This window comes from Botryllus schlosseri, chromosome 7 (genome assembly GCF_051294905.1).
Source record: "Botryllus schlosseri isolate E-star chromosome 7, Bs_hap1, whole genome shotgun sequence".
Lineage (NCBI taxonomy): Eukaryota > Metazoa > Chordata > Ascidiacea > Stolidobranchia > Styelidae > Botryllus > Botryllus schlosseri.
Window position 1 is genome coordinate 2,369,448 of NC_137242.1, and position 18,702 is coordinate 2,388,149.

At 40.3% G+C, this 18,702-nt stretch overlaps 2 protein-coding genes across 2 annotated transcripts in view; both read left to right on the forward strand.

Moving 5' to 3' along the window:
* The window catches only part of LOC145442254 (autophagy-related protein 9A-like), a 67,064-nt gene that overhangs the window by 32,810 nt on the left and 15,552 nt on the right, over positions 1-18,702 (forward strand). The window contains exons 2-7 of the mRNA XM_080320155.1: positions 8,288-8,568; positions 10,865-10,973; positions 12,400-12,543; positions 15,705-15,846; positions 16,581-16,696; positions 18,263-18,447. Of these exons, the coding sequence (XP_080176281.1) occupies positions 8,472-8,568; positions 10,865-10,973; positions 12,400-12,543; positions 15,705-15,846; positions 16,581-16,696; positions 18,263-18,447 (793 nt within the window). The 5' untranslated portion in view covers positions 8,288-8,471. The remainder of the gene's footprint in view (positions 1-8,287; positions 8,569-10,864; positions 10,974-12,399; positions 12,544-15,704; positions 15,847-16,580; positions 16,697-18,262; positions 18,448-18,702) is intronic.
* On the forward strand, positions 3,980-8,135 carry LOC145442269 (RAB6A-GEF complex partner protein 2-like). Its single transcript, XM_080320173.1, has one exon. It carries the CDS (start codon positions 5,739-5,741, stop codon positions 6,906-6,908), a length of 1,170 nt encoding a protein of 389 aa, XP_080176299.1. The 5' UTR covers positions 3,980-5,738; the 3' UTR covers positions 6,909-8,135.

Consider the following 18,702-nt stretch of genomic DNA (forward strand, 5'->3'; position numbering starts at 1 on the left):
CAGAGAGCCAATCTGACAAAACTAATGTGATATTCGTAATCAGCAACCTCAAAAACCCCAGTCACGGCTCTCAGATGTTCTGCCTAAAAAAAATATTTTTCATTTTGTTGACCAGTGTAATCGTTCAAAAAATTAGGAATTATTGTCTCGTTGGCAGCACCTGTTCCAACTAATCAGTAACGCTGTTTATACGTAGGCGCCAAACCTGGGTTGGCCAGATCTGCCGCGCTTATTCCGTAATGACTGTGTTATAGACATACACTCAAATTCGTAATTAGCACAACACATGGCCAATTGTGTGTGTAAGATCTGTCCCAGCAGGGTGCCAGTAATCTTCCCGCGCAAACCTGCTCCTAACCTCATTTCCCACGACCTTAATCTTATATCGATAAAGTAGCATGCGAAGCACGTTCTTTGAGAGATCGCCAGTGTAGCGCCGTAGCGGGCATGCTCGCGCTTAAGTCACAGAGTCGTATACAAGCAATTAGATACATCTAACTGTGTTCTTTCTATTTTCGTTAATATATTGCAGTATGATTTGATCCTGGTAAATCTACAAGTTTCTGACCACTAATTACTATACTATTTGGCTGTTCTGTGCTATAAAAGAAAGCTCCTTTGATCTGCGTGTGTGATCAGGATTGCAAGAGTACTCAGAGCGGTCATTAGTCAGTCGACTTAGTGCGTGCAACGGGAACTGTAGCTGTAGCGTCGACTCCAATCAAGCACTCTACCAGCGTGTCTTGCAACAAGTCGTTGCAGCGACCGCTACAGTGAGGTTCGAAAAATAATGAAAACCGTGCATGTCACAAAACGGGATTGATGCTCATGTGAGATAAGCAATATACCTAATTAGTAATGAAACAAATATATAAGCGACGCCATAGGATATAGCCATGACCTTGCTGCTCATGTTGATTGATAGGCATAGGCAGCACCGTAACTGCCGTACCCCAAACCCCCCAATTGGGGGGGGGCCCGAGCTCGATGGGGGCCCAAAATTATTTCGTGAATTAGCATAAATCATAGAGTATTTTTTGAAAATTTATGCAATTTTTCAAAATTTTTTGCGAAAAAAAGGTAGCCGTTTATCTTTCCTGTTGGGTATTGGGCCATTACCGCGCCACGACCCACCAAGACATACAATCAAGTTTTAGGCCATATAACATGCGACTCCCAAGAAGTGTGCCAGAACGATTGGCAGCGAGAAAAGCTTGGCCGAAAAGGTCTATGCCCTTATGCAGATCAAAGACTTCGCTATATATACAAAATGCATATAGGTTTAATTGTCCATAGGCGCCTAAATGACTGGCGCCGAATGTTCCTGTCTTTGCAATCTGAACCTCACAAGACAAATACCATCCCGCTGGGAAAAATTTTATGCCAGTGCAGAAATACCAATTTTAAATCGTGTGCTTCTCTTAGTTTAGAAGCCTACGTTTGGGCGGTTCTATATTTTTTGATATAGCAGACTTGAAGTCACGAAATAACATCGTGTAACGAAGTCATATCAACGGTTCCGCCCGCCCGAAGATGTTTAATCATTATTTACGGGCCCTCCCGTTTTCAAGACACTTCACTCAGCTCTACCGGTAAATCTAATTACGTGAGTAGAGAGGACAATAAATTGATAGCATATTATATATGCAGTCGCCGATCTGATTTACCGATTTTATCATAAATTATCGAAAATTTTCGCGCTTCGCGCTGGTTCTCAATACCGTACGGGTAATTTCGTTACAAACACGAACAACGTGATGGGGGGGGGGGGTCGTTTTATCACCCTACGGGAGCCCAACACCCACGTTTTTGGGGGCCTGACGAGGTGCTGTTTCGTTCCTGCCAACGGGTATACGCCCGAAGATGTTTAATTATTATTGAGTGGTCCTACCTTTTTTAACACACCTCACTCAGCTCTACCGGCAAATCTGATTACGTGAGTAGAGAGGGCAATGTATTGATAGCATATTATATATGCAGTCGCCGTTCTGATTGACCGATTTTATCATAAATTATCGAAAATTTTCGCGCTTCGCGCTGGCTCACAATACAGTACGGGTAATTTCGTGACAAACGCGAACAACGTGATGGAGGGGGCCGTTTTATCACCCTATGAGAGCCCAAGACCCACGTTTTTGGGGGCCTGGCGAGGTGCTGTTTTGTTCCTGCCAACGGATATACGCCCGAAGATGTTTAATTATTATTGAGTGGTCCTACCTTTTTAAACACACCTCACTCAGCTCTACCGGCAATATTTGATTACGTGAGCAGAGAGAAGATAAAAATTGATAACAATGTATGCAATTCCCGATCATACTGACCGATGAAATCATGAATTCTAGAAATTTTGCGCGCATCGCGCGCTTAGGCGACAAAAGCTGACTCACTAAAGAAACTCCCAATGAAAATGATGAATAGTTGTAAACAGTGTATCGCCGGAGGGGGGTCTGGGGGGCGAAGCCCCCCAGACGTTCGATCTATAACACTATGGGGGGCCCAAGACCAAAGTTTTGGGGGGGGCCTGACGAAGTGCTGTTACGGCCCTGGGCATAGGCACTCATGCCACACACCGAGAAACATAGACTCCTGTCTGGATTGGGCGAGCAAATGCACGTTCTTCGTTATTGTTTAATCGTACCGCTCAATTTGATAGTGTGCCATCGCTTTTACCTATGAATTGAAATTCATTCAAGTCTACGATCGTTTACTCCAGTATTGATTTGCTAATATAAATAGGGAAATGCACCGAAGCAGCCAAGATCACTATTGTAATACCCATAGCTTACAGTTGCCCCAGTGCGAGCTAGTCAATGCGGTCTTCGAGCCCTGCCCTGGTGTTGGATATAAGAGGGCAAATAGCGATTGGATGCGCGCTTTCCAATTTCTAATCATCAATTATCAATTCGTTTTTCTGCTTGATAGACTCCTCTTCTTGCATTGTCGGTTGTCGCGCAATGTCACTTGGGAGCTTGCAGTATTGCTGGTTACTGACTTGTACAGTAGGGCTGTTCAAAAATAACTTTTTTCTCCCGATTCAAGCCGGTCACCTCTTAAATCGTCAGGTTGCAGTAGAAAACCTTGCTCACCAAATTTCACTCGATTCCAACCAGTAAAGGCCTCCGCAGATCCAATTAAAATTTTTAATTTATTATGGATTGGTGGATAATCCGCGATTTATCAACGAAAAACTCACATAACTCCGCTTCTACTGGTTGGAATTGACTCAAATTTGTTTTGCAACGTCTTTGAAGACAGCTCAACAATTTCATGGGGTTGACAGAAAAATTTGGAATTTTTTTTTTAAATTTTCCATAATAAATTAAAAATTTTAATTGGATCTGCGGAGGCCTTTACTGGTTGGAATCGAGTAAAATTTGGTGAGCAAGGTTTTCTACTGCAACCTGACGATTTAAGAGGTGACCGGCTTGAATCGGGAGAAAAAAGTTATTTTTGAACAGCCCTATTGTACAGTTCACGACGTTAAATTAAGTTCTCGAATATTGATGCACCATCAGATTGTCAGTGGCACTAATTTTGAGTTTATTCGATTCGTTTGAAGGGAACCGTACTCCACTGTACTTGATCGACGACGGACGGACTGGTAACGAGCGCTCAAATATCTAATTTGAAGCCATTTAGTAAATTGGTAAAATGTGGATTTCTGCTGATAAGGTTCCGACATGCGCTTATTTCTGCAGTTACATCTGAACAAATCGCACCATCTCAAGAATAAATTGGACTTTATATGGCTCGATATTAATGAGCGCAGTACCGGTATTAAAACATCACGTCACTGTTGTATCAAGCGTACAATGTACAATGTACATGCAATAGCAATGGTACGAAGTAAATTGCGGTCTCGTACGGATATGACGTCATCGACAGACGGCAAGAAGTAATTATCACACGTCGCTGGACTCTGCAGTGCATACCCCACAAGATGATGGTTCCGAACCATAGTTGCCGGAGCCGGAGCAGTGGTATCAATGAGCTCCGGTACTTGGAGCCAGAGCCGGAGCCAATTCATCATAGGAGAGAGCTCCGGAGCTGGAGTAGTTTAAAATTTACGACTGCTCCAAAGCTTATGGGTGAATGCCAATTCAAGAGACCGCAACGGCAACCGCAACTGATCGTTCGACATCCCAATATCTATGTTCATTACTTCTCATTGTGTATTATCGCATTGTACATTGCAGTGTTGGGATGACTCGAGTCATGACTTGACTCGAGTCAGACTCGAGTCACCTTTTTCGTATGACTTGACTTGACTCGAGTCACTTAGCTGAAATGACTTGACTTGACTTGACTCGGCGTATCAGAAATGTGGATTGACTCGTGACTCGGAGCAAAATTCACGAGTCAATTTCAAGTCATCAGGTAGTCGGTGTCGATAAAAATCACTGTATCTTGCATATGTTCGGATTGGTCGTGAACCGCTGGTTTAAACTCATGAAAGCGACCAATCATTGAATAATCGTGCGTTGTGAGCCTCCATTGTTCTCTCACGAATAAATTGACCACAAACGAGATTATTGAAGCTTACAGCTTAAGTTGTCGTAAACTAGTAGTAAAGTAATTTAATAGCAAAATATCTATTTCTGTTCTCTGCTCTTACCTTAACCAAACCGCTTGTTTTATTGAAATTGAATCTTAATATAGTTTATAATATACTCCTCAACCATTGGCGCAGACTCGAATTGTATCATATCAATATGCATAAATGAGACTGCATCTTATCAATTCAGTTCCCTATTCTCTATGCTCTATTTTGGATGGTAACTATGAACTGCGGCCCATGCAATTACTTACGCAGTTCTACAGTTCTACGCATATGTGAGCGATACAGCGCCTTCTTGCGTGTAGGTATATTTACCTCTGTATTCTTTCATCGGTACAGAATCAATGACCACTCAATCTGTATTTGAGACAGCTAGCAAAATACAATGACGTAATCATGCCTCATACTCCGTAAAGCAACTTGACTTGAATTGTGACTTGACTCGTGACTTGACTTGACTTGACTCGACTTGACTCGAGTCACCTCCAAAAATCGAGTGACTTGACTTGACTCGAGTCACCTTTGAAAATCGATTGACTTGACTTGACTCGAGTCAAAATGTGCAATGACTCGAGATGACTCGTGACTCGAAGGTAGTGACTTGATCCCAACACTGGTACATTGTATTGAAAATATAATCTGACGATTATTGATTATTATTGATATCCTTGTCCGTATTTTTTTGCTGAACAACGCAACAATAACGTAAAAAAGTGGGTAACTAGGATGTCGAGCCAATGCAAAAGCTTTATTTAGGTCTACACTACATGATTTCCAGTAATTATCTCAAAATCACCTATTTTCAATTTCGGTAACCGAACTTTTAGGATTTTCAAAAAGTGCCCTCATTTCCGGATTTCAAAATGTGATAACCCTTCTTAAGATTTAATGTAGCTAAGTCGACGTACGCGACTTTCAATATTTAATAAATTCATGTGTAATTTTGTAAACCATTGCTAAATTCATTCGATTAAACCATATCCTTTACTTCACGAATATCGATAGCTTTTGTCGAAATTTGCGCATTGTTTACTGATGTTATTTAGAAGTACGCTATCACCAGCAAAAAGTACAAAGAAAAACAATAGGTCTAGCTTTGGTCCAGTCAATACCTGTTTGGCGAGGCTGCTCTGTTCTTTGTCGATTTATTTATCAATAATGAAGTAGTTCGATCCGCGCCATGATTGAGGTGTCGGGGCGGTTATGCCGAGGCGCTGTCTATTTCTCGGGAGAGTCGATTCGCTGCAAGCTGCTCTTCAGAAACGTCTATTCGCCCGGCACGAAAGATCGCCTGGAAAAGCCCAAAAGCCACACTATCGCTTGGGCCAGCGCGCAGATAATTTGTTTCTGCAACACCAGCCCGTCTAGAGTTGTATTGCCGGAATCACTCACGCAGAATCATACGAAAAGCGCGTCTGCGTCGAATAATATAACATCATTAACACCACCAACTACAGACAATGGGTATTGCGTTCTACAGACTGATTTGAAGTTCGTTCTCTGTGATTTGAAGCTGCGTCCCGGGGAATCAAAAGAAGTGGAATATTCAGATGTAATACCACAAGATGGACTACCTTCATACCGAGGACCTTCAGTGAAATACTCATACAAAATCGTAGTCGCGATGCAAAAAGTTGGCGGTCCTGTTCGTGTGCTGCGAATTCCATTTCGAGTGATGGTTTTGTATGGATTAGCAGAATTTTTGTCGGAAAATCACGTGCCAAAGTCGAACAGCATATTTATCCCATCTCCGGAACCAGCTAATCTAATCGATGTCGCGTCTGAAGTTTTGAGTACGATAACTTCCCGAAAAGCGCCTCACGATTACAGAATTGCGAATTCCGAAGGACCTATTGCGATTTTTACTCTTCTTAAAAGCTCGGTACGTTTGGGCGAAGATATCATCGGTATTTTTGATTTCTCCGTCGGTAAGATATCTTGTGTGCAATTTACTGTATATTTACAAAGTGAAGAGGATATTTCGGAAGACTGCCGCAGACGTCATGATCAAGGAAATTCATCAACACCATACGAAAAGTTGACGCAATTTTGTTTATATTCTAAAAAGACTCATATAGCCGTCCCGGTACCTTTGCATGTGTCCCCTGGTTTTTTAACAGACATTGTTTGCTTGAAGTGGAAATTATGCTTCGAATTTGTGGTGGTGCGTGGTCGGCTTGATAAATTCAAGTTAGACAAAACACGCGAAGACGACCGCATGCGTCAGGGACCTGGTCAATTGGATACGGACACTGTAACGTGGGAACTGTCTATTAAAATTTTACCCACCATGCCGCCTCAAGCGGAAACCGCTGCTAGTAGATTTAACGCGTGCAAGCTAGTACTATGAGAGAAAGACTAGGAAGTGGCCCCTTCTTCGAGTGGTACTATAGAATTGACCAAGTTCTCTCTGAAAAACCTTGTCAAATATTTACTTCGTCTGAATACACCACATATTTGTCGACTTCAAACCATCAATTGCATTAGTCTGTACCTGTAGCAGACTTGGACAGCTAGATAATTGAATTCTAATCTAATTTCTAGTTTTTATGAATCTGCTCAGGAGAATGTATAGTGCGAATTGCAATAATCTGGAGCAGGCTTGTCAACTAGTTGATTTTAATTGTAATCAAATTTCCATTTTTCCTGAATTTGCTGCAGGAGAATTGTTGGTGCGGAATGAACCAAGTTTACTGTGCAGACATTTGCCGTTCGCCTGCTTACGACCAATTTGTAAAAAACTGTAGCTATAATTCTAATCTTATTTACAAAAGCTGAAAATATTTTGATTGTCCAAGTCTGTTGCGAAGCTTCACTTTTAGGCTTGAGAATTTTAACTTATTTATCGATCATCAAATTTAGACAACTCTACATTTTCTAGGTCAGCTAATTGGTGTTTATCCAGGACAGTTCTCTTGAAATTATTGGTAGCCTAATATCATTCGCAACCAAGAGATACCTTATGAACAATACTGTAGATTGTAGAACGCTTCCCTTTCAGTCATAAAATCAATTGTTATCAATATCTTCTACAGTGTATAAGGACTGTTGTTTGAGCACAAGATTTATCTGATCTTTATGCGAATACCTGGCTTGTAACATGAATGATATCACCCTGGTTGATTTGGCAAAGGGAAAGTATTGTGTGCTATACCAGCTGTAAGATCTGTTTTTAATGTGATATTATTGTGAAGGCCCATTCCATCTTGATTTTGAATCTGTAACGAAAATTCGTTGAAGCATTGTGATCGTTTGAATGTTGATGAATGATCTCGGTAAGCATTATTGTATGAATATTTCTACTATATTGACTGCTATCTATCAAAACACTGAAAATAAAGATACTTACGTTATTTTGTCGATGAGGAATTATCTCCTGTCATGTATACAAGCCTATTTAAATATATCATTTGAGTAACCAAATAAACTAATTGGCTGTTTACATTTGACATAAAATTTCCAATCATGATTTGATGACTAAACTTTATGCAGACTGTCACACAAAGACATGTCCGGTATTTCTAACCTCTGCAACTGAATAGCTTTAAAATGTATACCTTAGTCACACAAGCCCCCTTTGAATGTTATATAAGTGTGTATTTCATTTTTGTGCTCCGACTTGATGTAATGGATTCCATCGATTTCAGTATTTTGTTGAATTGCATGAACTGGGTTGACTAGATTACTGTTACAGAACATATTATATATCGAATGCATTGCTTTTACTAGAAATTCGGTGTTCATAGTCAATATTGTATTCAATCTGGAACATTGGATGACACACAGCACCGGAATTGTCATCGCAACAAAATTTAGTCAAATTTGGCCAAGCGGACTTTTGACAATATCTGAGGTTCATGATGGAATAAGCACAAAACGGACATTTGTACATTTTGGAACGGATTACTAAACAATGGAGGGCACATATCATCGTATCGAATCAACAGATGAGGAGGAATCGGTCCATGGAGACGGTGAATTGCTTGTTCATGTTGCCGATGGGAATAAAGGTATGTTATCCTATAAAACCTATTATTATTATTATTGGTGAGATGCTGCTTGATAATGATCATATTTCATTTACAGCCCATCATTTTTCGCATTTGCGCATTTTTATCATATGCTTTCACATCCAAACATAATAGTAGGTCTTAATCTGTAATAGTGATGGGTGGGTAGTAACAGTAATTATACACAAGTAGGCCTACTTGTAAAACGGTAGGTCTACCTGATAAAAATTTCTAAGTAGCGATAATCAGCTTTAAACTACGGTACTTGAAGTGTATGAATAGAAAGTTAGATTAGAAAGTTCTTCGGTAAGTCGCTTTGGAATAAGTAGATTAGGACGAGATGTTTATTCAGCTTTCAAACTTGTAAGACACGTATTTGCGACTACCAAAAATGACTACTATAGCAGCAATTAGATGCAATCATCGCCTGGTTGATTCCAAGAATTGCCCCATTGCACTACCGTGCTTCCTACTAAAAATATAATAGGCAGGTAGCCTATATGTAGAGTAGTCAAAAATTATATTTTCTCTTCCGGCACATAGCAAGAAATTATGCAATTCGGGAATCGTTTCCTTCAAAAAGGTAAACAGAATAGCTATAACCCAAATAACACACCCTAAACTCCCTAGGTCTGCAAACTTGACACAAGGCATTACAGAAAAAAACTCACTCTCGGCGACTTTAATAAAAGCAATAGGCCTAGAAGAGAAAGTGACTTGTGGGCGCTAGTGAAATGGGACACTATTTCAAATTTCAACGACAGAATTAATAAAGCGATCTATATACATATTGTTCGGGCACGGTCGTGCTTGGCAAGGGTAGTTAAACTTCTTGCTTACAAGCCATTGCGTCATAGATATTTCAGTAAGATGCAGCTAACCCATCATATAGCTTGGTTTTGCACATCAAAGAGAATAGAACTATACTAGAAACAGTTTATAGCATGTTTTAATATCACTCCTTACATGTTAACGCAATATTTGATAAAAATTGCATTAAAACTTGGCATGAAAAATACAGAAAAGTTGCACTATAAAATCCCTCCAAACAGCTTAAAACATCATAGCACATAGATTCTGAGTATCTAGGAAGCTGTCGGATGCTGTAAAGAAAGTTGCGAAAACTTGCCCTAGTAATTAGATACAAATACTTGGTAGGCCTACTCTCAGCGTTGTACAGTAACCAAATCACAGGGTTCCGAGTCGCAAGTCAAGTCGAGTCATTTTCAATTCACCGCCGAGTCAAGTCAGCGAGTAGAGGGCCGAGTCACACTGTTGTGACTCGATTTCGAGTCCAATCTCAGTGTTCAGTTTTGAGTTCAATTCGGTTCAATCGGCTTTTTTCAACTCTGCTCGTGTGACATAGAATGGCTCGCATTTATAATATCGTCATTTTCCTCACTCTAAACAGTTTATGGCTCTATTTCCCATGTATCAGGACTGATAGACCAAATACCAATATTGCGATGACTTCACTATTCGTAGTTAAGTTACCATGAAATGTCTGTCTTAGTCTCGAGTCATATGACTCTGTTCGTGTCTAGTCGTGATTCGCAGCTGTGAATAAGTTTGCCCAGCCCTTGGCTAATCTATTACTGGTCTCTGCAAAGACAGTGTCGCACTATTGTCGAATGTTTTCTGTTCAGCATATGTCCAGTTTTCATGGATTAATTGTTGCGTAATTCCAGGGTTGTAACCTAATGTACCAAGTCACAAGTCAATCTCACTTTTATAGCTTTGACTCGAGTCAAGCCGAGTCATTTTCAATTCACCGCCGAGTCAAGTCCGAGTCCAAGTCATCGAGCAGAGGGTCGAGTCCGAGTCATGGTATTGCGACTCGAGTGCGAGTACAAGTCGTTGTGTTGACTGCTCAGTATCCAGTTAAAATCTTGTTAAACCCACTTTTTATAACTCTGTTTGGTGATATCGAATGGTTCGCAAATTTTCCTCATTTTTAGCAGTTTCTGGTCGCATTTTCAAGTACCAGTACCAATAGACGTAATCCCAATAGTGCGGATATTTTACTGTTCTTCGAAATTACAATGAAATGTCGGTTTTTGCTGTCAGAGCTTCGAGTCGTATGACTTGGTTCGAGTCATGCGCAATGACTCGAGTCCAAGTCGAGTCATTTCCGTATCTTGAGCAAATGACTCAAGTCAAGTCGAGTCATCAGAAAATTGTGACTCGAGTCATTACAACCCTGCTTAATAATATAGAATTAAAATGTTCATGTTTGAGGATCCATTCCAATCCATCCACAGGGCAGCTCTTCTATAACCTTTGTTTCCATTTCCAGCGCGATGGCACCATATAAATGATCTGGACTCGTTTTTTTCTCGTGTTTATGCATATCTTCAGAATGACGGATACGGAAGCGCGATATTAAAAGAGGCTTTCGATCTTTTGTGAGTATTGATGTTACAGATTACAGTTGTTGAAATATGACACTTGACACCAGACTTGTACAAATTACTAATCTAGATAGTTGACTGTCATCTAGTTATAGTTATCGTAGTATATAGCCGGGGGATGGGTTTTGTGTTTCAAAACTCGTCATGTTTCGAACTCAAGACTCCGTCCTTTCGAAATGCCAATTCTATCCCCAATAGTTCTTGACTCGTTTGCAAATCAGTGATTTGTATTATATCAGTTATAGATTATGGATGGTGGATGTGTTTCAGTTCGATAGTTGCAGATTTTAAAGGTTGGTCGTTCCAGTTCTAGTTGCACCATTGTAGTTCTAGATGTACCGTAATTTTCCATGTATAATCCGCAAAATTTTCACGATTTTTTGCCCTAAAATCGGGGGGTGCGTATTATACATGGGAACAACACGCTTGAAAAAATCTCCCTCGATAAAAAACTTGAAATCACACCTTTCTTCATGTTTGTTTCCAATCGCGCATCACTTTCAGCCATCGCCCCCAGTAATTCGTATTATCAGTGTACCAATTAGCAAAAAGCGTGTTGCCAATTAACGAGAGTGGTCTGCACAGCACGCAATCTCCTGCTAGGTTGGTTTGCCGTTTGCACCCAAGTCAAATTAGGTCATTCATTGATTGCTGAACGCGCGCGGCAATCCTCGCTAATTCATCGACAGGCCATGTGCGCAAAATATAATCGCTTGTGTAATCAGTCGCACCTCCCACAGGCGTGGTGTGCACGACATAACCGTTGGCCTGTGAGCTATCGTGTCTGACATCGTGCGCAAGATGTCGCGTCGCCGGCCTCGCAGGCTTTGTTTGCTATCTACTATCGTATAGAGGCAATACCGTTACTTGTATAATGATTAGCAATCGCATCTGTAAAAGGCCTCGTGCGCAAGACGTGGTGTCGCTGGTCCGAACTATGGCGTCGCCAGTCTCGCAGGCTTTGGCTGCTCTCTACTATCGTTTAGAGACAATGCCGTTAATTGCATAATGATTAGCGATGGTTATGTCATGATTGTTCGACAGTGACATCGCGTACTAAAACACAGCTATTCATGTACTGTGAATGCAGGGTGCGTACTATACACGGGTACAGGCTTTTCCCCAGAATTTGCATGCCATTTTAAGGGTGTTCATTATACATGGGGGCGTACTATACTTGGAAAATTACGGTAGTTGCGAATTTTCAAAAGTAAGTAGGCCTAGTTGCGAATTTTGAAGTGAGTAGTTCTAGTTGTAATTGCAAGTATTTAAAAGTGAGTAGTTCTAGTTCTAGTTGCAGATTTTCAAAAGCGAGTAGTTCCAGGTGCGAATTTTGCACAAGTCTGCGTGATACATCTCTAAAGAAGATGTAGGAGGAACTGATATCTTTCAACTCGTAATGTTTTTTTTTATTTTACAGTCAAATGGTATTTGTTGCGGGATTCGCGACTTTGCTTTTTCGGTGCGTAAATTACGACGTGCTTTTCGCCAACAACGGACTCAACGCCACGGATAAGATTTCGTTTCACGACTACGTCTATTCAGGACCGCAGTGTTCTGCTCGGTAAGCAATTGTATTACGAGATAAACATTTGCTGAATGCAAATATATATATCAAAACACGGCGGAATACAGGTTCGTGAAAATACAAGAACTTGGCCTCCCAAGGGCTGGGTATTGTGGGTTAAACTGAGTACCTCAGTGATTAGATTCTTTTGATTGAGTATTAGGTGTCGATTATAGCCAGGCCGTGTTATTTTTGGCATATGCCAAAACTGCCAAAAATAACTTATTTTTGGCATTTTTCGATTTTTATTTTTGGCAGTTTTGGCATCGTCCTCTAAATAGATAGTTTCAGCCTCAAATTAGTCACAAAAACGTTTTATTTAGGGTAGTTTGTCAAAAGACACCACAAAATGTGCAGCATCCACGTATAATCAGTGTCAACAAACAATAAGAAGAGGAAAAAACCTAACGATTTCATAGGTTAATAATATCAAACGAAACCACAAAATGTGCAGTATCCATCGGAATCGGTGCCAATAAGCAAAAAAAAATAAGAAAAGCCTAACAAACACGCTCAACAGCTGATTGTTACAGCGTTTAAAGGGGCATTGCACTCTAAAAATGATGTGGTCTCAAATTGAAGGGCAAAACGAAAGAAAAATTTTGGCCGCAGCCGTTTTCTTCAGAACGCCACCGTAATAGAGCTGTAATGTATTGAAATTTCCAGAGTTGCAGCACGCTCCAGCAGTCACGCAGAGATCGAACTTTATATAGTTGTCAGCCGATGTTATGACGGAAATAGAATACACTAGGCCCGATTTTGACATGAATCTCTTAACTGGATATCTTCCGTTGAACGCGGTATCTAAACCACATTGGCGTATACGACATATTTCCTTCATAGCATCGGCTGACAACTATATAAAGTTCGATCTCTGCGTGACTACTGGAGCGTGCTGCAACTCTGGAAATTTCAATACATTACAGCTCCATTACGGTGGCGTTATGAAAAAAACGGCTGCGGCCAAAATTTTTCTTTCGTTTTGCCCTTCAATTTGAGACCACATCATTTTTAGAGTGCAGTGCCCCTTTAAGTAGACTTAACTCGTTTGCACTGTAACAATGCTTCCAAACTCAGGTCAGCTAAGTTTCTCCTAAATTCATTTCTCGCCCAGCGAATCTGGGAAATATCGGCTTCAACAGTAGCCGTTGAGGGAAAGAATCTTGCCAGTCATCCACAAAAGGTTTTCAGAGCTTCAAAATCGTTGGAGGGCCGAACCGGCTTCCATGCATCATGAAAAGAGATCACTTCGCCAGTGCCATCGATCTCATCGCGGAAAGAATTTTCTTCCCGATCCTTTTCCAGGAGTTTCGTGTGTTTGTCTCTCAACACATTCTATTTAGTAGCCCGACTATCATTTATCCTTAAGTCTACCGACATATTTTCGGAGGACTTTTGTCACTTCAGGTGGCTTTAATATTACCAACTCGCATGGAAGAGTCCTGGGAAGGTTAGCTTGTTTAAGAACATTGACGCAACAAGACTATCTGGCAAAGCGAGACTATGCAGCTCAGAAATAGCCAGACAGTTTGTTGCGTCACAATGTTCAACTCGGTCACAATGCAAAAATCGTGGTTAATTTTGGGGGTTCCAGTTCCATGAGCAGAATATAATTTATATTTTAATAATCCGTACTGCGGCAGCTTCTCATTTATCAAATTTAGCGCTCGATAAGCCGGTCAAAAATGGTCGTAAAATTGCCTTTGGACAAATGGAAAATATGACGTAAACCAAATGCAGTCAGCCGTTCAATCTCGCTGTGCCCACACTATTTAGGACACCATGCTTTCACCCCTAATGGGTGGACTGGACCCAGATTAAGAAACCTGCCTTTCACAAACGCTCTTCTCGCTTGTAACACGGCCCGGTTAACACGACACCATGAACGAAATACACTATTTGGCAGGCCGTGTTATTTTTGGCACATGCCAAAAATTGCTTATTTTTGGCATTTTCAAATTTTTATTTTTGGCAGTTTTGGCATCTGGCTCCTGAAATGCCAAAAATAACACGGCCTGATTATAGCTGAAGTATTACTCATTATGGCGTCTCAACTGTATGAATGACCAGGCGTATTTTGTTGCACTTTGTGAAAATGTTGTGGGTTGGTCATGCTTTCGCATATATGTCATTTACACTAACGTGTGTAGTAGAGGTGTTCAAAAAAACTTTTTCTTCATATTTCACTTGCTATATGATAAAATTGTTAGGTTGGATAAAACAACGCTGTACACCTACTTTGGCTCAATTCTAACCAGTAGAAGCGTGGTTCTTGAAGTAGAAAAATTCCTAATTCTATAAGTTTATAATAAATAATTAAGGAGTTAGACACAGTAAATACCGGTACCAGGGTTGCAACCAAGTCACATGACTCCCGAGTCATAAGTCAACCTCACTTTTATAGTTTTGACTCGAGTCAAGTCGAGTCATTTTCAATTCACCACCGAGTCTAGTCCGAGTCCAAGTCATGATGTTGACTGCTCAGTTTCCAGTTAAATTCTTGTTAAACCTACATTTTATAACTATGTTTGGTGATATCGAATGGTTCGCAGTTATAATATACTAATTATCCTCCCTTTTAGCAGTTTCTGGTTGCATTTTTAAGTACCGGTACCAATTAACGAAATCCCAAGAGGGTGGTTACTTTACAATTCTTCGAAATTACGATGAAATGTCTGTCTTGGCTGTCTGAGTCTCGAGTCATATGACTTGGTTCGAGTCATGCGCAATGACTCGGGTCCAAGTCGAGTCAATACACAGATAGACTCGAGTCGAGTCATTTCCGTATTTTAAAAAAATGACCTGAGTCAAGTCGAGTCATCATCCTGACTCAAGTCGAGTCATGACTCGAGTCGTTACAATTTACTACCCTGGTAAATACTATTTTACTCAATCATAATTTTTCTACTGCAGTAACTTTGCTTCTAGTGGCTGAAATTGAGCCAAATTTGGTGTGCATCGTCTCTACTGACAGCCTAACAATTTTATGGGGTTGGCAGAAAATTTGAATTTTTTTTAATTCGTTTTTTATATAATATATTCAAAACTTTCTGCTGCAAGAACCTCGCTTCTACCCCTCCAGTAAAATTTGACAGAACACCTGTATCGGTTATTTTGTGTGGTCGCGCTTGAAATTATATATTTCGCTTACGTTGCAGGATCAGACAGGATGGGACTCTCGTGTTCTTTTTGATTCTCTCCAGCGTCTTCTTTGTCATCCAGCTTTTAATATTTCCACGCGACGTATTCCGATTGTCGGAAATGAGAGAGTTCTATTCGACCACGCTGCATGTTAAGTCGGTAAGTTTATATTTTCTCGGCTATTTTGATCCAGAATTAATTCGGTGACTAGTTTGTTTTTCAGAATTTTGCGGGTTTCAGCAAAAATTGTTGGGTTGACTAAAAAACGTTGCACACCAATTCCAACGGTATTATTAAAAAAATTGAATTTTTTCTTCCGATTTTACCGTGAACCCCGTGTCTACGAAAACGATCCAGAACAAATTTGAGGCAATTCCAGCCGGTAGAAGCGCAGTTATTCAAGTTTTTATTTAATGTTCTGGGATTACCCTCCGTCCAGGCTATTTTTCGAATTTGAAATTTTCAACTGCGATTGCTGCAAAAATTCTTAATCACGGTTCTTTTGACAGCTTAACAATTTCATGGGGTTTACAGTAAAATTTGAATATTAAAAAAGAAAATTGTAATAGATTCGAAACTTTCAAATTTATGTGCGTTCACATCTACCAGTTGAAATCGAGCCAAATTTGGTGTGCGGCGTTTTTTAGGCAATCTATCAATATAATCGGCGAATCCCCGGGATTTTGAAATAAGAAAGTTTTTTTCGAACAACCCTACCCCTCGGACAGTCTTCTTTTCGGAACTACTTCCTAGAGTATTTTTCAGAACTTTCCACTTAAAGCGGTTTTGACATATGACTGGGAAATCTTCAATTTCCACTCAAATACAAGCATTCATTACTTGACTCCGAGATTTCTGACGGGAATCCGCTAAAACGCGTGTGTTTCATTCAGAACGACCTTCAGAATATCACCTGGCACGAGGTTCAGCAGAGATTGAAACTTGTTCAAACGGAACAGCAGATGTGCGTCCAAAAGCAGGAGCTCACAGAGCTGGATATTTACAACAGGTAAAGAATAGGCTGGTTCCTATAGGCCTGAGCACAACGGTTTGAGTAACTCTAGTCTGAAGCGAATATCATCCAGGGCTGTAAAGACTATAGTCATGACTCGAGTCGATTAGTGTATTGACTCGACTTGGACTCGAGTCGAGTCATATGACTCGACAAATTCCATATGCCTTACTCAAGTCTCATATATCAGGACCGATAACTGAAAATACGCCTAGAAACTGTCTTTTATCTGTTAAATATGTTTATAGTGGTAAAAAATGAGTGATTTAGTATATTATTAATCCGGTGCAGGGTTGTAACCAAGTCGCAAGGCTCCGAGTCACAAGTCAATCTCACTTTTATGGTTTTGACTCGAGTCATTTCCAATTTTCCACAGAGTCATTGTGTTGATTGCTCAGTTTCCTGTTAAAGTCTTGTTAAACCCGCATTTTATAACTCTGTTTGGTGATATCGAATGGTTCGCATTTATAATACACTAATTTTCCTCACTTTTAGCAGTTTCTGGTCGCATTTTCAAGCACCAGTACCAATACACGAAATCCCAATAGTGCGGTTACTTAACTATTCTTCGAAATGACAATGAAATGTCGGTCTTGGCCGTTTGAGTCTCGAGTCATACGACTTGGTTCGAGTCATGCGCTATGACTCGAGTCCAAGTCGAGTCGTTTCCGTACTTTGAGAAAATGACTCGAGTCAAGTCGAGTCATCAGAAAGTCGTGACTCGAGTCGGACTCAAGTCGAGTCATTACAACCCTGATCCGAGGCCGCCGATATCACCCAAAAGTTCTGTTGATGACGACTTGGACTCGGACTCGGACTCGAGTCTTAACGCTATGTCTGAGACTCGACCCGCTGCTCACCGACTCGGACTTGACTCGTTGACGAATTGAAAATGACTCGACTTGACTCGAGTCAAAACTATAAAAGTCAAATTGACTGGGGACTTGGTTACAACCCTGCACTGTATAGTAGGGGTCTTCAAAATTGACTTTTTTTCAAATCGTACTGGCTACTTGATAAAATTGTTAGGTTACCTAATTTAAGCCTACACACAAAATTTGGTTCAATTCCAACCAGTGGAAGCGGAGTTATTGCCGTCGAAAAATTTGGATTATGAATGAAATAATATTTGCAGTGACCAATTCTTTAATTATTTATCATAGTGTTGCCCACCGTAAATACTATTTTATTCAAATCCAAATTTTTCGACGGTAATAGCTCCGCTTCCACTGTTTGGAATTGAACCAAATTTGGTGAACATCGTTTCTACAGACAACCTAACACTTTCATGGGGTGAACAGAAAATTTTCAAATTTTATGTTATTTATTGCTATATAATAAATAGAAACTTTCTTCTCCTGTAGCAATGCGGCTACTGGTTGGAATTGAACCAAATTTGGTGTGTCGGCTTAAATTAGGTGACCTATCAATTTTATCAAGTAGCCAAAGTCATTTTTGAAGACCCCTACTGTATACTAGTGTTCAGGCTTTTAAACATTACATCAATGTTACATCTCTTGCGCTAATTCTCGGTTATCGATATTTTGTGTATTTCATTTTCAGGATATTACGCTTCAAAAACTACATGATCGCCATGGTGAACAAGGACGTTTTCCACGTCAGATACAACATTCCCATCTTGAACAAGGAGATTGTCTTCTTCACGAAAGCCTTGAAATATAACATGGAGATGATCTTGTTTCTTAGCCACTGGTCGATGTTTCAGAGCAATTATGAACTGAAGGCGAGTTTCATTTTCATTTTGACGTATTTCAGGGAATTAGACTTGTGCAAAGAACTTGATTTTCAAGATATGCGACTAGAACTAGAACTACTCACTTTTCAAGACTGATAACCAGACCTAAAACTAGAATCAATGACTAAAACACAGCCAACAAGATTCAGTACCGAAGCAACTCGTTAATTTTTACTTTATCGTAATCGGAGAAGGTTTCTACAGGAACATCAATGTAGAGTTTGAAATGGGATGGGGCGTGACCCCC